A 16,457-nucleotide genomic window follows, 5' to 3' on the forward strand; every position below is an offset into this window, starting at 1 on the left:
GATCTCCACCCAGTTTCTCCAAATAGTCACACGAGGCTGTCACAGTGAGTATGTGGGCAACTTCAGTCTATTGGCTAAACTCATCAAGCATTTAACGAAAATTCCAAGACAGATATATTCTGTTATCTTATATGTGCCGCCGAAGCGAGCACAGATACAGTCTGTTATCTTAAATGCACTAAGTGTCTCTAAGGGCAGACACAATAGATGCAGTGATTACAGGAGAACACCCTCTCTAGGACCTGTTAACAAAGGTGCCGATGTCACTGGCTCAGCAGTCATTCTCCATCACCTCTGGGCCTGACCCCAGATTCTTACTTCTCAGAGCTTCCCAGGGCTCGTCTTACCCGCCCAGCCCGACCCAGGGCTGGGCCTGAGCATGGGGTGACCTCCCAGGTGACGCCACCCAGAAGGGTCCCTGTTGAGGGACCCTGTTATGGGAGTCTCTTCCTGTACCCAATGTCTAGGGCCTCGTCCTGGCCATCAGACCTTCCCGCTTGGGGCAACATCTGAGTGTGTCACCTTCAGGAAATGACCCAACATGAGTGAAGTGAAACATTGTATTCTTCCTTCCTCATATGGTTCCATAGGCTCCACATGGACCTCATCCAAGTCAAGTAAACATCAGACCACTCGAGTTACTGGAATGAGTGTCACCGGCATTGAAGATCTACCTGCACACGCGTGCATGTCCATGTCAATGTTCTGCATGTACGATATGTGCAATCTGGCCCATGCTGGTGTCTGTATGTGAACAGTGTGTGTGTGTGTGTGTGTGTGTGCCTGCTCATGATCACATGTGTGTAGGGTGTGCTCACATGCATGTGTATAAGCACTCAGATGTGGATGTGTTCATGTATGTGTGGTGTGTGCATACCCAGCACACATTACGCCCGCCCTCACGGGCATGTGTGCAGTGCTGAGGGTTCCATATGGGTGTGTGATGGGTGGATGTCGGTACCCAGCCAGGTTCCCCCGCTGGCCGTCTGCAGGTGCCCATTTTCTGGCCACCTATTCTCATCTAACACACCCCAGGGGCTTTGGGGGTCCGTCCCTTTTCCTGGAAAGTGTGGTTCCACTTGCCCTGGCCACAGAGTTCGGGGAGCAAGGGGGCTGGTTTCCTCAGCCCCCCGGTAGGCAGCCTAAATCTAGGTCACCTGGTCTCTGAGCCCCACCTCTGCCTGAGAGCAGCTGGGGTGGAGGGACTAGTGTGGCCAGTAGATGGACAGACATATGGACAGCTGGCTCCCCATGTGGCTGGGTCCTCCCACCAAGAGGGCAGCTAAATCAACAGGCCCAGAAATCAGAGAGGGGCCCGGGGCCTGGCTGTGCACCAGTCTGTCTGTCTGTTTGTTTGTTTGCTCTGGAGTTGTGGGAACTTTCAGCCTGCAGGGGGCCCTGGTGCCCAGCAGGGGGGGGGGCAGGCAGGGGTGCTATTACCCAGGCCTAGCTGACATCCCCATCCTGTCTGGCCATCCCTCTCACCATCTCCGCCCTCATCTGTCTTCCTGGGCACTGGGCCCAGAAGACAGCACCCACATAAGGGGGGTGCACGGGGCCCAGGAGACAGCACCCACAGGGAGGGAGGTGGCAGAGAGGAGACTTCCCCCCAGCTGTGCACGGCTGTACGAACCCTGGTCCATCCCCTCCCAGCTCTGAGGGGACCGGTGTCACTGGGGAGTGTGCCTCTCTATCCTGCCTTATCCCACGCCTGTCACTCCCACTCAATGTCTTCGTTTTCCTCTTTGTTCACCCTACTGTCATTAGTCCCCCAAGGTCCAGGCACTAGCACTCTGAGATGTCCCTGTCCCGGCACCAGGTGCAGGTGGCGCTGGGGTCCAGGAAGAGTCTGAGATGAAGCCTTGGGAGAAGTGTGTGTGTGGGGGAGGTGTCCAGCTCCTCCCTGGCCATCGCTCAGCTCACTCCCACCCCACCCTCTCCAAGCCGCCAGAGTGCACACACCAGGCTGTTTCTAACTCCTGAATCTTTTCAAGAATTCCACTGGGCTTGTCTGCCCGGCCTCACTTGGGAATCTACTTGGAGTTGAGGCCCCCTCGTGTGGACCCCCCACTCCTGTGCACACCCTTGTGCCCCTGGGACTCCCTTCAGGGCTTTGCCTGCTCTCTGCCACACTCCACAGAGCTTGGGCCGTTCCCCTGCCCAAGGTTTGTGTAAGGGCCCAACACCAAGGAGGACGCCTGGGGGGGGGGGGGGCTGGCAGGGACCACTGCTTCAGTAGGGGGGCACCGGAGGGAAGGGCCAGGGGACAGTCAGGGGCCAGCGGGGTCACTGCTCTCCCCAAGGGGCGGGGAGGGAGAGGGTTGCCTCCTCCACCTCTGCAGGGCGGTGTCACAAGAGCCCACGACCTGTGCCAGGGAGGGTGTGTGAGCAGGAAAACTGCTTCTGCCCCACGCCCCCAGGGTGGCCCCAGTCCTGGCCACGCGGCCAGCTCCCCAGGCCTCCACTGCTGACAGAGCACCCACCAGGTCAGCACGGCCGTGCTTCAGAGGTGCCCGCTGGGCGCTGGAGGGAAGCTTCCACTCCCATTCTGGCTTAGATTCTGGCTGAGACGCAGACCTGGCGCTAGCGGCGCCCCGCTCCTCCCCCGACGCGCAGAGCCCCAGCCCGGGGTCTTCTGAATGCTCTGTGACCGGGGACGGAGCGGAGGGAGGGCTCAGCACAGCGGCCCGAGGACAGGGAGCACGGCGGTCCCCACCCGCCCGTCACGCCCACGAGGGCTCCCCAGAAAGCCCCGTTCATGGGCAGGCATCGCGGGCCAAGCACCATGGTTGAATGGAGGGACAGCGGGGCCAGGCACTCCTGATCCGAGAGGTGGGGACAGAGCCGGGAAGGGAGGACGAAGCTGCCGAGCCCGCTGCCGAGCCCGGCTCCAGCGAAGGCAGCTCCCCTCCTGCCCCCTGCGCTGCCCCGCTGAGACGGGGGCCGCCCCAAGGCCCAGGGCTGCGGGCCGGCGAGGAGCCACTGACGGGGTACAAGCTGCTCTTGGCGCGGGGCCTCCCTGGGAGACCCCTGAGGCCGAGTCCAGGCAGGCGCTGGACGCAGGCAGTCCCCGGCTAATCAATCCTGAAACGAATTAATGGGGTCAAGTCAAGCCCAGCCCCCCCTCTGTCTGAGCCGTGGGTGACGCAACCTGGTTCTCCTCCGCTCCATTCTCTGATTCCTAGGGGAGGGGGGTCCCAGCGCACCACGCACTCACATCCTGTGGGCCGCCTGCACAGATCCGTCTGCGCTGCTCTTGCCCCGGATGGCCCGGCACCCGCGGGGGGCGCGGGGGGGGGGGCGCACCTTGTCTGAGGGGGCACTTCAGGGCGAGGCGCAGCGGGCTCGGCGCCTGCCGGAGGCGCGTAAGGGTGCGCGGGTCCCTCCGAGGCCGGGAACAAAGAGGCCGGAGTGAACTCCGAGCGGTGAACGCGGCGCGGCGGGGGGTGCGCTTACAATGGACGGAGAGTGAGGAGAGGGGTCCCCGCCAAAAGAATGTGAGGGTGCCCGACTTGGTGCGCTCCGAGGAGGCGGAGCTGGGCGCGCAACGAGTCAGCCAAGCCTCTCCAGGGGCCGCCTCCCGCGCGCTGGGGAGAAAACATCCGAAACAGGGCTGGAAACGGGGCTCGCTTTAGTCGAAACTCCGAAGATGCCGGGGGAAGGCGGCAGTGCGTGAGCCGAGGCGCAAGGCTCCCGGGACAGTGCCGGGGCCCCACGTGGGACCCTGCGCGGGGAGAAGCCGCGGCTGCGGTCCTGTCCCGGCCACGGAGGGGCCACGGCCTCGGCCCCCGCCCGCCCCTGCCGCCCCCTGCCCTCCGCCAGACTGCTGGCTTCCACTCTGGGAGCCGAAGCCGGGGCCTCGGTTGTACGGCCTGTAAAATGGTCTCATAGCGCCTACCTCGCAGCCAGCCAGCCCGGCGCGGCGAAATGCGGGTCTGGTCTTCACTCTTCGTCCCAGGCGGAGGGACGCGCCGCGAAGTCCAGGCCGCCGCCGCGCGCCGCGCTCTCAGCCGGCTGACCCCGCGCAGCTCACGACCCCCTGCCTTGATTTGCCCTCCCGGTCCGCGCAGCCAGGCCTCCCGCCTCGCCGTAATGGAGGCGCGGCCGGCAGGGGGAGCGAGGCGGAAGGGAGCCGCGGCCCGTCCAGGTGAGGGATGCAGCCTTCCCGCAGGCAGCGGCACGGCGCGCGCGCGCGGGACGGGGTGCGCGGGGCGCCGGGCCACTCGCGGGCGCGTCCCCTCTGCGCTGCGGCCTGGACTAGAGGAGGGGTGGGCGGCGCGAGCGGCTGGGAGCTGGGGCGGGTTGCCGGGCGGGGGAGCGTGGCGGAGCGGGAGGGCGGTGCGGCCCAGGAGGGACCTACGGGAGGTCGGAGGAGCGCAGCCCCGGTGGGCGCTGGAGGCAGCGGCTCCGCCGCGGGCTGGAGGCTCGGGCGGCCTCGCGCCTCCGGCCTCTTTGGGCTCCTCCGAGTCGAGGGCTCCAGGCGGGCCCGCGCGTGGAGCAGCGGGGTCCGGGGTTATGCAGTCGCGCGGGGTCAGAATCGGCAGCGCGTGGAGCGAGTCGCTCGGCAAACGGAGCAGCCCGGGTGGGGGCACCTCACACCTACCCAGCACCCTGTCGTGGACCACGAAGAATTTTCTGGGCTCTGCAGCTTTTGACAAAACAGCCGGCCCCTGGCAGGTCCCAGTTTGAGCAGGAAGGGGTTAATGAGGGCTGGGAGGACCCCCGCTCCCCTCCACCACCTCTGCCCTGGAGGGTCAGGGACCTCAGGATGGCGCCCCAGAGGGCTGACCCAGAGTCTCCAGGAAGACCCAGGGTTTTTCACTTTCACTTCTCAGTGTTGGTGTCACCCTGGGACTCATTTGGCCGCTGCCTTCAGGTGTTCGCCCAGATACACAGGGAAGGCTCCCCCAGGTTCGGAGGACACCACCATGTGCTGGGACAACGTGCATCCCGGACAACTCACAACCCACCCCATTGAGCCCCCACATGGGGACCCACACATAAACGGTGGGTGGGTATAGCTACCAGCAAAAGGTCCCCCCTGGTGACACGGCGACACGGCCCTGCACATCTCTGGGTGTGAACCGACAGCACTGGGCACAGCTCCTGCAACACTACTCGACCTGCCCCACTGGTGTCCCCTCCCAGCTGGGCTCTCCCCTCCGGTTCTGGAGGCAGGGTGCTGGCCCTGCTCATCAAGGAGGGATAGGGGAGCCTGGCTAGTCCCGTATCACACTCCTCCTTGGACCTGGCCCTAGGTCCCACAGGTCGCTGTCACTGTCACAGCCCTGAACGACCACTCAGGGCTGGGGACATGCCCTGCTAACAGCTCCCCTTCACTTCCACAGCCCATAAAGCCTGGGGGTTGGGGGGGGGGGCGGCGGGCAGTGCAAGGGGCTCGCTGTGCATGAGGTCACACACAGCACACCCCAGTCACACAGCACTACCCACATGCTTACCCACCGGCCTCACACTCTTTCCTGGACCTCGGGCCCCAAAGTCAGTCGCTTCCCACTGGAGCCTAATCCCTGGTCCCCAGTTTCCTGGGCCTTCCCTGCCTCCCAGCCAGCAACCCCTGCCGCCTAGGGTCTGAGGCCCTGGGATTGTAAAAACCCTGAGAGAGACTGCCTGCCCCCTACCCCCATCCAGACAAGCACAGGCAAATGACGTGGTTGCAGGCGGAGAGGCCTTGGAAAGGAGGCCCTGGCTGCCAGAGCCTTAGTGCAGGACCAAGAGGCTCCTGGGAGGCACGGAGGCTTGCTAGGGAGACACTGGACTGGAAGGCCGTGGATGCCTGATAGGGCCAGAGGAGGCCCCAGAAGCAGTAGGTAGGAGAAGGCACAAGCTAAGCCAGGCCTTTCCATCCCAGATGCCTGTGCCTAAGGGCCCTGAGGCCTCCGGCAGGCCCTGCCTCACTGTGTTGGGCCTAACTGCCCCAGGCGGGCAGGCTGCCGGTGGAGTGGGATGCAGCGAGGGGCAGCACACCACCGCACTGGGAGGCCTGAACTCCCTACGTGTCCTCCGCTCCCTCGGCCAGTCCAGGCTCCGCCCCCGGCCCTCCCTGCGCCTGGCCGGTGCGCAGGGAGGTCAGAGGAGCGGGCACTGCCCACCCTCCGGATGTATAAGCGTCCTGGCCAGAGGCGGGCGGTGTACGCGGGTTGCGCGTGACGCTGGGACTCCCGGGCTGCGCAGCCTGGGCCGTGTCCCTCTACTTGGGGTCCCCAGCCACAACAGTGAGCCCATCGAAGGGGGCCAGGGGCATTTGCTGGCCTGGGTACTGTCCTGCTTCGCAGAGGCCGTGCTGGAGCCCGAACTGCCCGCTCCTCACCCAGGTGCAGGGGCAGCCAGGGAGGAGGAGGAGGCAGGAGGGGCTGAGGGCAGGGGCAGGGGCAGGGGCTGGGCTGGGCCCAGGCGGCCCCTGGCGTTTCATCCGTGCTCCACTGCCTTGGGCTGGGGCTGAGTGCTCCCGGTATAATCACCTTCCCCCTGGGGCTGTGGAGGCTGACGGAGAGGACCCTGGCCTCAGTGGGAGCAGTGGGATGTCCGAGGGGCCCTGGCCATGGAGGTCCCTGGGAGCAGAGGCGAGGGGCGAGGAACTTGAAAAGCAGAAGGGCCCTGTGCTCTCAGGGCGCCCCGCCCGGCTGGGCCCCTTGGCTGCCACTGGTCGGGAGTGGGGGGCCGTGACGCCATAATCCCCTGGGTCTGGGCTAACGGCTGTGAGTGGCACCGCAGGCTCCCGCCCCCGGTTCCCGTGGGCTGGGCCGGCCTCGGTGCGGCTGGGTGCACGCAGTCGGAGGCGGCGCCGGCCAGGCCGCCGGGCGCCTATGGACGCGCGGAGCCCGCTGTCTCCCCGGGCCAGCGCGTTCAGCATCGCCTCTCTGGTTGCAGCAGAGGCCGCAGAGCGTACCGCCCGCCTGGGCCCCGGGTCCTCCAACCGGGCGAAGCTTCACCGGCTGCTGGAATCCCCGGGCGGGATGCACTTCAGCACCGTCACCAGGGACATGGAAGGTGAGCCTTCCCGCAGCGTCTACACCGCCCGCCCTCCAGGTCCTCTGCCACTGCTGCCCCGAAGAGGGTTGGCAGGGCCGGGGCACGGAGTGGGTGTGAGGGGACCTCTGGCTGGGTGGGCTCCAGGCTGCCAGCTTCCACTCTGGGGCAGAGAAAGGGCGGGCATCCTGCCCAAAGCTTGTGCCCCCTCCCGCCTGGGGACCCAGCTACGGAGACCTGCACAAAGCTAGACGCAGGCCCAGAAGAGGTGAGTGGAGGCGGGAAGGACAGGAGAGGAGGACCAGAGACAGGGGCAGAGGTGGGATGAAAGCGCAAGGAACAAGGGAAAAGGAGAAAGAGAAAGAGGTGAGGCAGCCAGGAGGAGGAGAAATTGAGAAAAGAACAGAAAACCCGAAAGGAGGGTAGGGAAAAAGAGAAAGAAGAAAAAGAAATAGAGGGCAAGAACAAAAAGAAGAAAGGGAAGGACATTTTCAGAAAGTCATTTAAAAAAAGAAAAAGTTAGAGAAAAACTTGTTTTAATTTTGTTAAAAAAGAGAAAAAAATAATGAATAACAAAGAAAGATATACAGAAACAAGAGGGAAAAGGCAGGCGGAAAAGAAAAAGAGTGATGAAAAATAAAGTGGAAAGAAAAGACATAACAGGAAAAAGAGGAAGAGGCAGAAATAAAGAGAAACGAAAGAGATAGTGGAGGAAGGAAAGACGAATAGGAGGGAAATTTTAAATGATCAAGACAAAGGTAAAAAAAATAAATAAACTGGAAAGAGAGCCTGGACAGAGAAGGGAGAAGTGCAACACGGGAGGGCGGCAGAGCGAGGGGCGGCGGACGGCCGGCGCTCTGGGGAGCCGGTCCGGGCGGTCGGGGGGCCCGGGCCGAGCAGCCGCGGCGGGCGGGCTGGGGGCCGGGGAGGGGGAAGGGGCGGAGGAGGGGCGCGGGAAGGGGAGGGGAAGGAGGCATTGTCTCGGCGGGGGGGTGGGGAGCGCGGGGCGGGGCGGGGCGGGGCGCCTCTTCGGGGCCGGCCCGCGGTGTGGGGCGGCGCGGCCCCGGGCGCGGCGCGGCGCCCGCCACTCGGCCCGGGGCGCGGGGTAGCGCTCACCTCGGCGGCGGGGCGGGGGGGGCGGCGGCCCGCGGGTCATGATCTCCGCCGTGTCCAGCCCGTGGCTCACGCAGCTCTCGCACTTCTGCGACGTTGCAGCCTTCACGGCCAGCAGCCTGAGCAGCCTGGGGGCCGCCGGGGGCTTCCCGGGCGCCGCGTCGCCGGGCGCGGACCCATACGGCCCGCGCGAGCCGCCGCCGCCGCCGCGCTACGACCCGTGCGCCGCCGCCGCCCCGGGCGCCCCTGGCCCGCCGCCGCCGCCGCCGCACGCCTACCCGTTCGCGCCGGCCGCCGGGGCCGCCACCAGTGCCGCTGCCGAGCCCGAGGGCCCCGGGGCCAGTTGCGCGGCCGCCGCCAAGGCGCCGGTGAAGAAGAACGCGAAGGTGGCCAGCGTGAGCGTGCAGCTCGAGATGAAGGCTCTGTGGGACGAATTCAATCAGCTGGGCACCGAGATGATCGTCACCAAGGCTGGCAGGTCAGGGCGCCCTTCTCCCCGCTGCGACCCTCTCCCCACGTGGCGCCGGTCTCGGGCGGCGGGCTTTGGCCCGATCCACGCGAGCGAGACTGAGAAGCGGGGTGGGGGGCGCGGCCCGGCCACCTGCGGGTCCCTCTCTGCGCGGGCCAGCTCCTCCGCTCTCCGAGACCCGGCTCTAGCGACAGCCGCCTGGCGCGCCGGGCCGCGGAGGGCACTGCTCGGGAGGCCAGGAAGGCGGCGGAAAGAAACCCTGCGGACCTGCCGCCCGACCAGCAGCCCCAGGACCTGGCACCGCCAGAAACGGACCGGCTCAGAGCACACCGAGCTTGCGGGGCGAAGGCAGCCGCCTGGGAGGGGCCTTGCCACCAGCCGGCGCCGGCTCCCACCTCAAAGGAAACTCGGTCTTTGGTTCTTTAGTTCAGTCTATCCCGGCTAAAGAGGAGCCGCTGGGCAATTGTCGGGAACATTTTAGGGGGGAATTAAGACTCTAAAAACAGTGTGTTCTGTTCCGTGGAGAGTGCTACCCAGTTGTCTTAGGCCTAAATTCCCGGTGATTGTGGGGCCTGGCTCTGCCGCTGGGGCCCGCGTCTTCCAGTTGGCCTCTATTTGCTGTAAGGGCCCAGAGAGAAGAAGGGGAACGAGTTTTTCGATGCAACGGATTTGACCAACAGACAAAGGCGAGTGCCGGGCTGTGTCTAATGTACACACGGAGACACCAGCTCCGAGTCCGCCTGGCCAAAGGGAGCTCAGGGCCTGTTTGCAGAGCCTTCTGGTGGTTTCTGTTTCCTTGCTGAGGCCGTCCTCCCTGGAAAGCCTGGGGCCCATGCTCAGCTCCAGCTCAGTGGGTCTGCTCCAGGCTCTCCGTGCTGTCCTGGGCACCCCCCTCCCCCAGATCTGTGCCCCAGCCTCTGGTCCAGGCCAGCCCAGCAAGGGTCTTGGCACCAGGAGTCAGCATTCACCCTCCAGCCTGCAGAGGTGGAGTGGTGGTGGTGGTGGTGGCGGCAGGCCAGTTCAGGAGGGCCAGCTCAGTGTCATCTGTTTTCTGCCCACCGCCTGCAGGGAGTGAGGGGAAGCCGTAGGAAAGGGCTGGGGGCTAGGCCTAGAGCTGTGCTCCAGGGCCCCTCGGCTGGCAGGGCCGGCCCGCAGCCAGCGGCCCATCCTGGAGTGGCATAATGCCCTCTCAAGAGCCTGATCTGGTCATCAAGTTGGAGCCCGGGGGAGGGAGAGTTAGAGACCATGAGGGCACAAGCCAAGTCTGCCCTGGGTAGCTGTGCCTTAGGGTTATGGTGGCAGCTGGGGGAGTGGGGGCTTGTATGTGTCCCCACGGAAGGTAGGGAGACCCCGGCACTGGGCGGGAGGCAGGGCCTGAGGGATGGGTCACAGTGGAGGCTGTGGGCTCCAAGGCCTAGGCCTTACCGAGGGATTGGGGGACAGCCTAGGCCCAGGCGAAAGGGCAACCAGGACTCCTCGGAATCTCACAGAATACCCCGGTTTCACTTTGTCTGAGCCGGGAGCTGAGATCGAGCTGGGGTGGCTGTGTTGAGGGCTGGGACTGGATCATGTGGCTGGGGTGTTGCCAGCGGAGGCCAGCTCGGCTATTGCTAGGCTGGGTCCACACAGGCAAGGGTGACAGAAGCGATTGGCCAAGGCTAGGGCGTGGAGGTTCAGCTCCAGTGTTGAGCTAGCCATTTTCATGCTTTAAAAAACGGGGGCAGGGGGGTGCCCTGCCGCTCCTCTTACCCTAGCTGGGCAGGGGCCTGGTCGGGTTAGAGCAGCTGAGTGAGGGGAGATGAGAAGGAGGGACCAGGCCCCCACACCACACTCAGCAGTCACGGGGAGGCAGCCCTTCCCTGGCTGGTTAGGGTGGCGCGACCCTGCCCTTCTCCATCTAAGGTGACCTGCCTCCTTGCCGTCCTGTCCCCAGGCGCATGTTCCCCACCTTCCAAGTGAAGCTCTTCGGCATGGACCCCATGGCTGACTACATGCTCCTCATGGACTTTGTGCCCGTGGACGACAAGCGCTACCGGTGAGCGCCCAGCCGGACCCGGGAGGGTGCCCTGGGAAGCCACGGGTCCCTGCCTGGTGATGCCTTGGGGACAGCCCACCACATTGGTAATTCGGTGGCCAAAGGCATCTGTGCCAGCTTCCCCGCCAGCTTTTGTGTCCTGTTCCCTTCCCGCTCTGTCGGACCCCAGACTCTCAAACATCCTGCCCCCAGAGGCTCTCCAGAGCTCCACTTAGGAGGTCACACAGGCTGGTCACCTCCCCACCAGCTTTAGGCCCAAGGCAGCACACAGCCCCCCTTCTTCCTGTCTCCTCCCAGGAGGTGAACACCTTGTCCCCTTCCCCCACCCCCAGGGAATGCTGTCTCTCCCCCCCCCCCCCCCAAGCAGGGCAGGAAAGGTGGGGTGACCGGGAGAGATTATGCAGGGCGGGCCTTAGCTGCCCGGACAATTAACAGCAATTAATAAAGAGAACATGGTTTGCCCTGGGCCCCAGGCAGCCTTCGTGGCCAAATCCAGGCGCCCCGCTGAGCAGGCGACACTGGAGGCCAGCAGGGAAGCCCAGAACAGGCAGACCCGCGTGCAGCGAAATGTGGCACCGGGAGCTCAGCCTCCCTCCTTCCCCCTCCCCTCCCCCCCTCGGTGCGGATTCCTGCTGTCTTGTGTTTTGGGACTGCAGGGAGTTTTCTGTTTTCTCTGCAATTCCCCTCGGAAAAGCTCCCAGCCTGTGTGGCAGCCAAAGCTTCACCGGTGGGGAAGCTCATCAGAGGCACTTTCGGGGTTCACTCAGCAAGGCCCTCTCGGTTCGCCCCCCACATGACGTGACCCATGCCCTGGTGCTGTCCCAGGTACGCCTTCCACAGCTCCTCCTGGCTGGTGGCGGGGAAGGCAGACCCTGCCACTCCGGGCCGCGTGCACTACCACCCGGACTCGCCTGCCAAGGGCGCACAGTGGATGAAGCAAATCGTGTCCTTTGACAAGCTCAAACTGACCAACAACCTGCTGGACGACAACGGCCACGTGAGCGACCCCCTTCCCCCGGCTCCCACGGGGTCCCCACCCCTGCGGGCCCTCCGCCGTCCCTGCACACCAGAGGCAGAGCTGGGGCGGTTGGGGGTGTGGATGAGGGACAAGCTGCAGAGAGCAGCCCTTCTGGTCAGGGGCGCACAGGGTCTGGTGGGCCTCAGGCCTGGGAGAGGGTGCCTCATCTTTTGTTGGAGGTTTTTAACTGGGAAGGATGGTGCCGGGTGTGGGGGTAGGTGCAGGAGGCTTTTTGGAGTCCAGGCTGGCGATGGGTCGCAGTAGTTCTCGAGGACATAAGGAAAGAGAATCTAAGCCTCGATCTTTTGCCACTCGGAGGAGCGTTTTTTCCTGGTGCCCCCCCCCCCCCCCGTCGGTCACAGGGTCCCCCTGGGTCCCCCTGGCCAGGCCTCATTTGGGGAGATAAGGGTTTTGCCCGAATTCTCTGGGACTTTCGCTGCCTGTTAAGATCTTGGCCGATTTCCTAGCTCCGGCCTCGCCACCTTGTCTTCCAGATTATTCTCAACTCCATGCACAGATACCAGCCCCGCTTCCACGTGGTCTACGTGGACCCGCGCAAAGACAGTGAGAAATACGCCGAGGAGAACTTCAAAACCTTTGTGTTCGAGGAGACGCGCTTCACGGCCGTCACTGCCTACCAGAACCACAGGGTGAGTGAGGCCTGCGGACCGCACCTCCAGCTCTTCTGGGAGGGGCTGAGATTTTCAGCCCCTGCCTCGGGAACTGAAGGTTTGGACCTGCAAATGATGGGCCCCCCGTGGAACAAAACCAGCCTGCAGCCCCACCCCCAAGGGCCTCCAGCCGCCCCCTCCCCTCTGCTGCAGGACGTCCCGGCCTCCTATCAGGTTGACCTTTCAAGCAGCAACTGTCAATGTGGCCTGAAAGTTTGTTTTCCAAACCATTCCGGAAACTCCCCATCAGGGGCCAGATCTGAGGTTTACCCAGATTCCGAGGGCGCCCCTTCGCTCTTCTCCCCTGCGGGGTGGGGGTGGAGGGGACCACATTCCCATCTCAGCCAGGGGTGTAGGGTCTCCATCCCAACCACTTGGGGTCCCCAAAGGGGCTCCTTCCCAAGAAGGGAGGCTCCGCAGACATCCCGCCGCAGGAGAGAGGCACAACCTCCGTGGGGGAGGGGCGGCTGTGGGCCGGTTCAGTCCGCGGAGAGGAGAGGAGAGGAGCCCTTCCCGGCGCAGCCCCTCTCAATGCTCCCCGACACTCCCCAAGTCTCCGCGGAGGTCCAACAGCCCCCTGCGCAGGGCTCCAGCGCTGGCTCAGTGCGCGCCCTCTTCCCCGCAGATCACGCAGCTCAAGATCGCCAGCAACCCTTTCGCCAAAGGCTTCCGAGACTGCGACCCCGAAGACTGGTGAGTGTCCCGAGGAGACAGCGAGCGCCACCGGGCGCCTGCACGGGGCATCCCCCGACCCACCGCCCGCCTCCCTCCCACAGGCCCCGAAACCACCGGCCCGGCGCGCTGCCGCTCATGACCGCCTTCGCGCGCTCGCGGAACCCGGTGGCCTCCCCCGGGCAGCCCAACGGCGCGGAGAAAGGTAGGGCCGGGGTCGTGGGATCCGGGCCGCGGCTCCGCGCGCGCTCCGCCCCCGGGAGGCGGCTGTGCCCGGCCTTGCCTGCGCCTCAGGGGCGCTCGCGGCCTTCCCGCCGCTTGCACAACGGCCGTGGCGGCGGGCAAGCGCGCACTCGCCCGCCCGGCCCGACGGCTGAGCCTCGCCCTGCCGCCCGCGGAGGGGCGCGGGTTCCTGGGGAGGGCCGGGGTCTCGGGCTGGTTCGGAGAGAAGCGGGGGGTGGCCTAGCGCCTCATCCTGCCGGCGGGACTCTGGCGGGTCCCCTCTGCGCTTCGGCCCCCACGCTCACCCGTCGGCCCTTCTCGCAGACGCCGCCGAAGCCCGGCGAGAATTCGAGCGCGATGCGGGCGGGCCGGCCGTGCTCGGGGACCCGGCGCCCCCGCCGCCGCTGCTGGCGCGCGTGCTGAGCCCCGCGTTGCCCGGGGCTGGCGGCGCCGGTGGCCTCGTCCCGCTGCCCGGCGCGCCCGGAGGCCGGCCCAGCCCCCCGCACCCCGAGCTGCGCCTGGAGGCGCCCGGCGCGTCGGAGCCGCTGCACCACCACCCCTACAAGTACCCGGCTGCCGCCTATGACCACTACCTCGGGGCCAAGAGCCGGCCGGCGCCCTACCCGCTGCCCGGCCTGCGCGGCCACGGCTACCACGCGCACGCACACTCGCACCACCACCCGGTGAGCCCGGCGGCCGCCGCCGCCGCCGCCGCTGCCGCCGCCGCCGCCGCCGCCAACATGTACTCGGCGGGGGCCGCGCCGCCTGGCTCCTACGACTACTGCCCCAGATAACGCGGCCGTCCCCCCGCGGGCCCGGGCAGCCCTGAGGCCGGCAGGGAACGCGCCCCAGCCCCGGGCCTCCGCGGGTCCCCCCTTCTCCAGCCTCGCAGCCACGGGGTCCTCCGCCCTCCGCCCGAGCGCTGTCGGAAGACCTGGTTCTCCAGCCCGGGCGCCACCGCGGCCCCCCTCCTCCCCAGCCCGGGGGGCCACGGGCCGCGCCGCCAGTGCCAAAGCGCCCGGTCAGCGCGGAAGGAAGTGATATTTATTGTTCTCCGCGGGACCGCGTCGCCCCCGGCCCGGCCCAGCAGCGGCAGCGTAGACGACCCGGGAGCCCTGTCTGCAGGCGGTGTAGATACGTGTAGATATTTGTAGATACTGTAGATATCGCGCCTTCAGCGACTTGATAAACGGTTTCGCCTCTTTTGGAAGCTGCCTGCGTGTCCATTTATTTGAGAACAGTTAGATCGCGCGGGGGAATCTCAGGGACAGCGAATCCGTTTGGACTCGGGGACTTGAGGGTCTGCCCAGCTCCAGTCCCCGAAGGCCGCAGGTCGGGCGTTGGGCGGAGCCGGGGGTCCCTGCCGTGCCCTTGGAGCCCCTTCCTAGAGCCTCTTCCCGGCCACGCCTCTCTCCGTCCTCTCCCCGCCCCCTCGGCGTCAGGCCGGGGTCGGGTTTGCTCTTACCGCCCCCTCCCGGCCTTTCCCCGACCCTGCCCGCGCGCCCCTTTCCCACTGGGACCTGGCCGCTTCACCCCCAGGCTGTGGGTCCCCGGGCTCCGCCCAGCCCCAGGTGTGCATCCGGCCTTTTTACTTAAATTCCCTCGCCCGGGCAGTTGTCCCTCTTCTAGGACTTGGACCCACGCCCAGGTCCTGTTTTCAAGGGCCGACGCTGCCGGTTCTGCGTGCTTTTTTCCAGGGAAGCTGGGAATGACGGTCATGACAGAGCACTGTCACTGGGGATTGGGACGGGAGAAGCCTGACTCTGATGAAGGAGAGAAAAAACAGGCAGTTCTGCTCTCCTTGCATTCCCCCGCTGCTGGCCCAGCCTGCGTTTCCCCTGTTTATTGACTCTGTTCACTGTGAGTGTCCCCACGGAGTGACCTGGACAGGGGGCACAATGACAGTGGTCATGAGTCATCTTGAAACCTGTCTGTGAAGCATTTTTCCCAGGCCAGGTGATGAGGGACCTCTCCCCCTTAACTCAACACCAGGGATGGGCCAGGGGAACCCTTTGATCCCGCCCTTCCTGAGTCCAGGCAGGAAAAGCTGACAGCCAGTCAATGTCAAGGCTGCTCACTTGGACACAGAATGAACGGGAAATGCAAGCGGTTGAGGTTTTGTCCTAGTGTTTGTGACCGTCGCTGCCACACGGCGGTGGCAGCCTGATCCCATCTCTCTGAGGGCATGGCCAGGCATTTCCTGATGTCTGCCCTGGACTGGACGCTTTCTGCCCAGATGTGTTTGCCCTGGGGGGCGTGAAGTGGCCGAGGGTTTAGAAATTGGATGGCAGGAACTGGTGCCGTGAAGTGGTCTGGGAAGTGACCAAGGCTGCTGAGGGGTGAGCTCTGGAGCCAGAGCTTCCCCCGCCCCCCCACTACCCCGAAAGCCTCCAAGGGTGTGAAGACTCTTGCAGCCTCTGCTCAAGTGGCCAGCAGGCTCCGTGGACATCGCTTCAGGGACGCACTCCTAAGGGAAGCTCTGGACACCACCCTGTGGACACCTGTCCAGCCCTGCCCCCCAGTGCAGATGTCCCTCTGAGGGCAGCCTGTTTTGAATTTGCACCACAAATGCACCCACACCCTTCCTTGTCCTGGGAGGCCTGCAGGAGTGCTGGGCCGTGGTTGGCCCTGCAGACCCAGTGTCCCCTGCGGGTGCTGGGCATCCCTCCAGGGCCCACTGTGATCCTCAGGCCTTCCTCTCTGCACATGCGCCATGGGGTGTGGGGCGGGGGACAGGGGGTGAGAACCTCAGTTGGGGAGATCTCCGTTTTGCTTTTTTTCAAAGCCAAAGTGAGACGTGCCCCTTGGAACGAATGACGGTGCCGGGTGTTTGCCGGGCGTTTGCCGAGGAGAGGACGCAGCAGCTCGCATCTTGGATGTGCAGCTTGCCTTCCTCGTGCACACGACCCCTCCCGCATCCTAACCACTCAACGTGGAGAGCCACGCTGCTGGCCAACACGGTGGCCACGAGCCATCGGGGGCCACTGGCATTTTAATGAAGGAAAATAGAATACAATTAAACATTGGGTTCCTCACAGGCTCCGTGCCGAGTGCTGGACACTACAAATGAGGGCGTGCCCTGCCCTGAAGAACAGCCCCCAACGGCGTGGTTTTCTCTCCTCTGCCCCAGGGATGAGTCTGCCCAACGGAGGCCTTCTCAGAAACGGGGTCGTGCAGCGGGGGGCCTGGGCCGGCTGCTCCTGCTTCACGGCGTGCCGCCAGGCTGCCATGGCAGTTCTCAGTGCTGCCAGTGCCCCTCTCCTGTGAAGG

General features: G+C 65.1%; 1 protein-coding gene across 2 annotated transcripts; it reads left to right on the forward strand.

Moving 5' to 3' along the window:
- Positions 1-6,148: 6,148 nt before the first annotated feature.
- On the forward strand, positions 6,149-14,397 carry TBX1 (T-box transcription factor 1). 2 transcript variants are annotated; one of them, XM_054712815.1, is made up of 9 exons: positions 6,149-6,332; positions 6,889-7,008; positions 8,203-8,578; positions 10,503-10,604; positions 11,430-11,601; positions 12,117-12,272; positions 12,919-12,986; positions 13,070-13,170; positions 13,512-14,397. In XM_054712815.1, exons 2-9 carry the CDS (start codon positions 6,975-6,977, stop codon positions 13,979-13,981), a joined length of 1,479 nt encoding a protein of 492 aa, XP_054568790.1. In that variant the 5' UTR covers positions 6,149-6,332; positions 6,889-6,974; the 3' UTR covers positions 13,982-14,397. The 2 variants fall into 2 exon arrangements, with proteins under 2 accessions (XP_054568790.1, XP_054568789.1); XM_054712814.1 differs by lacking the exon at positions 6,149-6,332 and having other exon boundaries at positions 6,405-7,008.
- The last annotated feature ends 2,060 nt before the right edge of the window (positions 14,398-16,457 follow it).

The sequence above is a fragment of the Eptesicus fuscus genome, chromosome 23 (assembly GCF_027574615.1).
Source record: "Eptesicus fuscus isolate TK198812 chromosome 23, DD_ASM_mEF_20220401, whole genome shotgun sequence".
NCBI classification, from domain to species: Eukaryota; Metazoa; Chordata; class Mammalia; order Chiroptera; family Vespertilionidae; genus Eptesicus; species Eptesicus fuscus.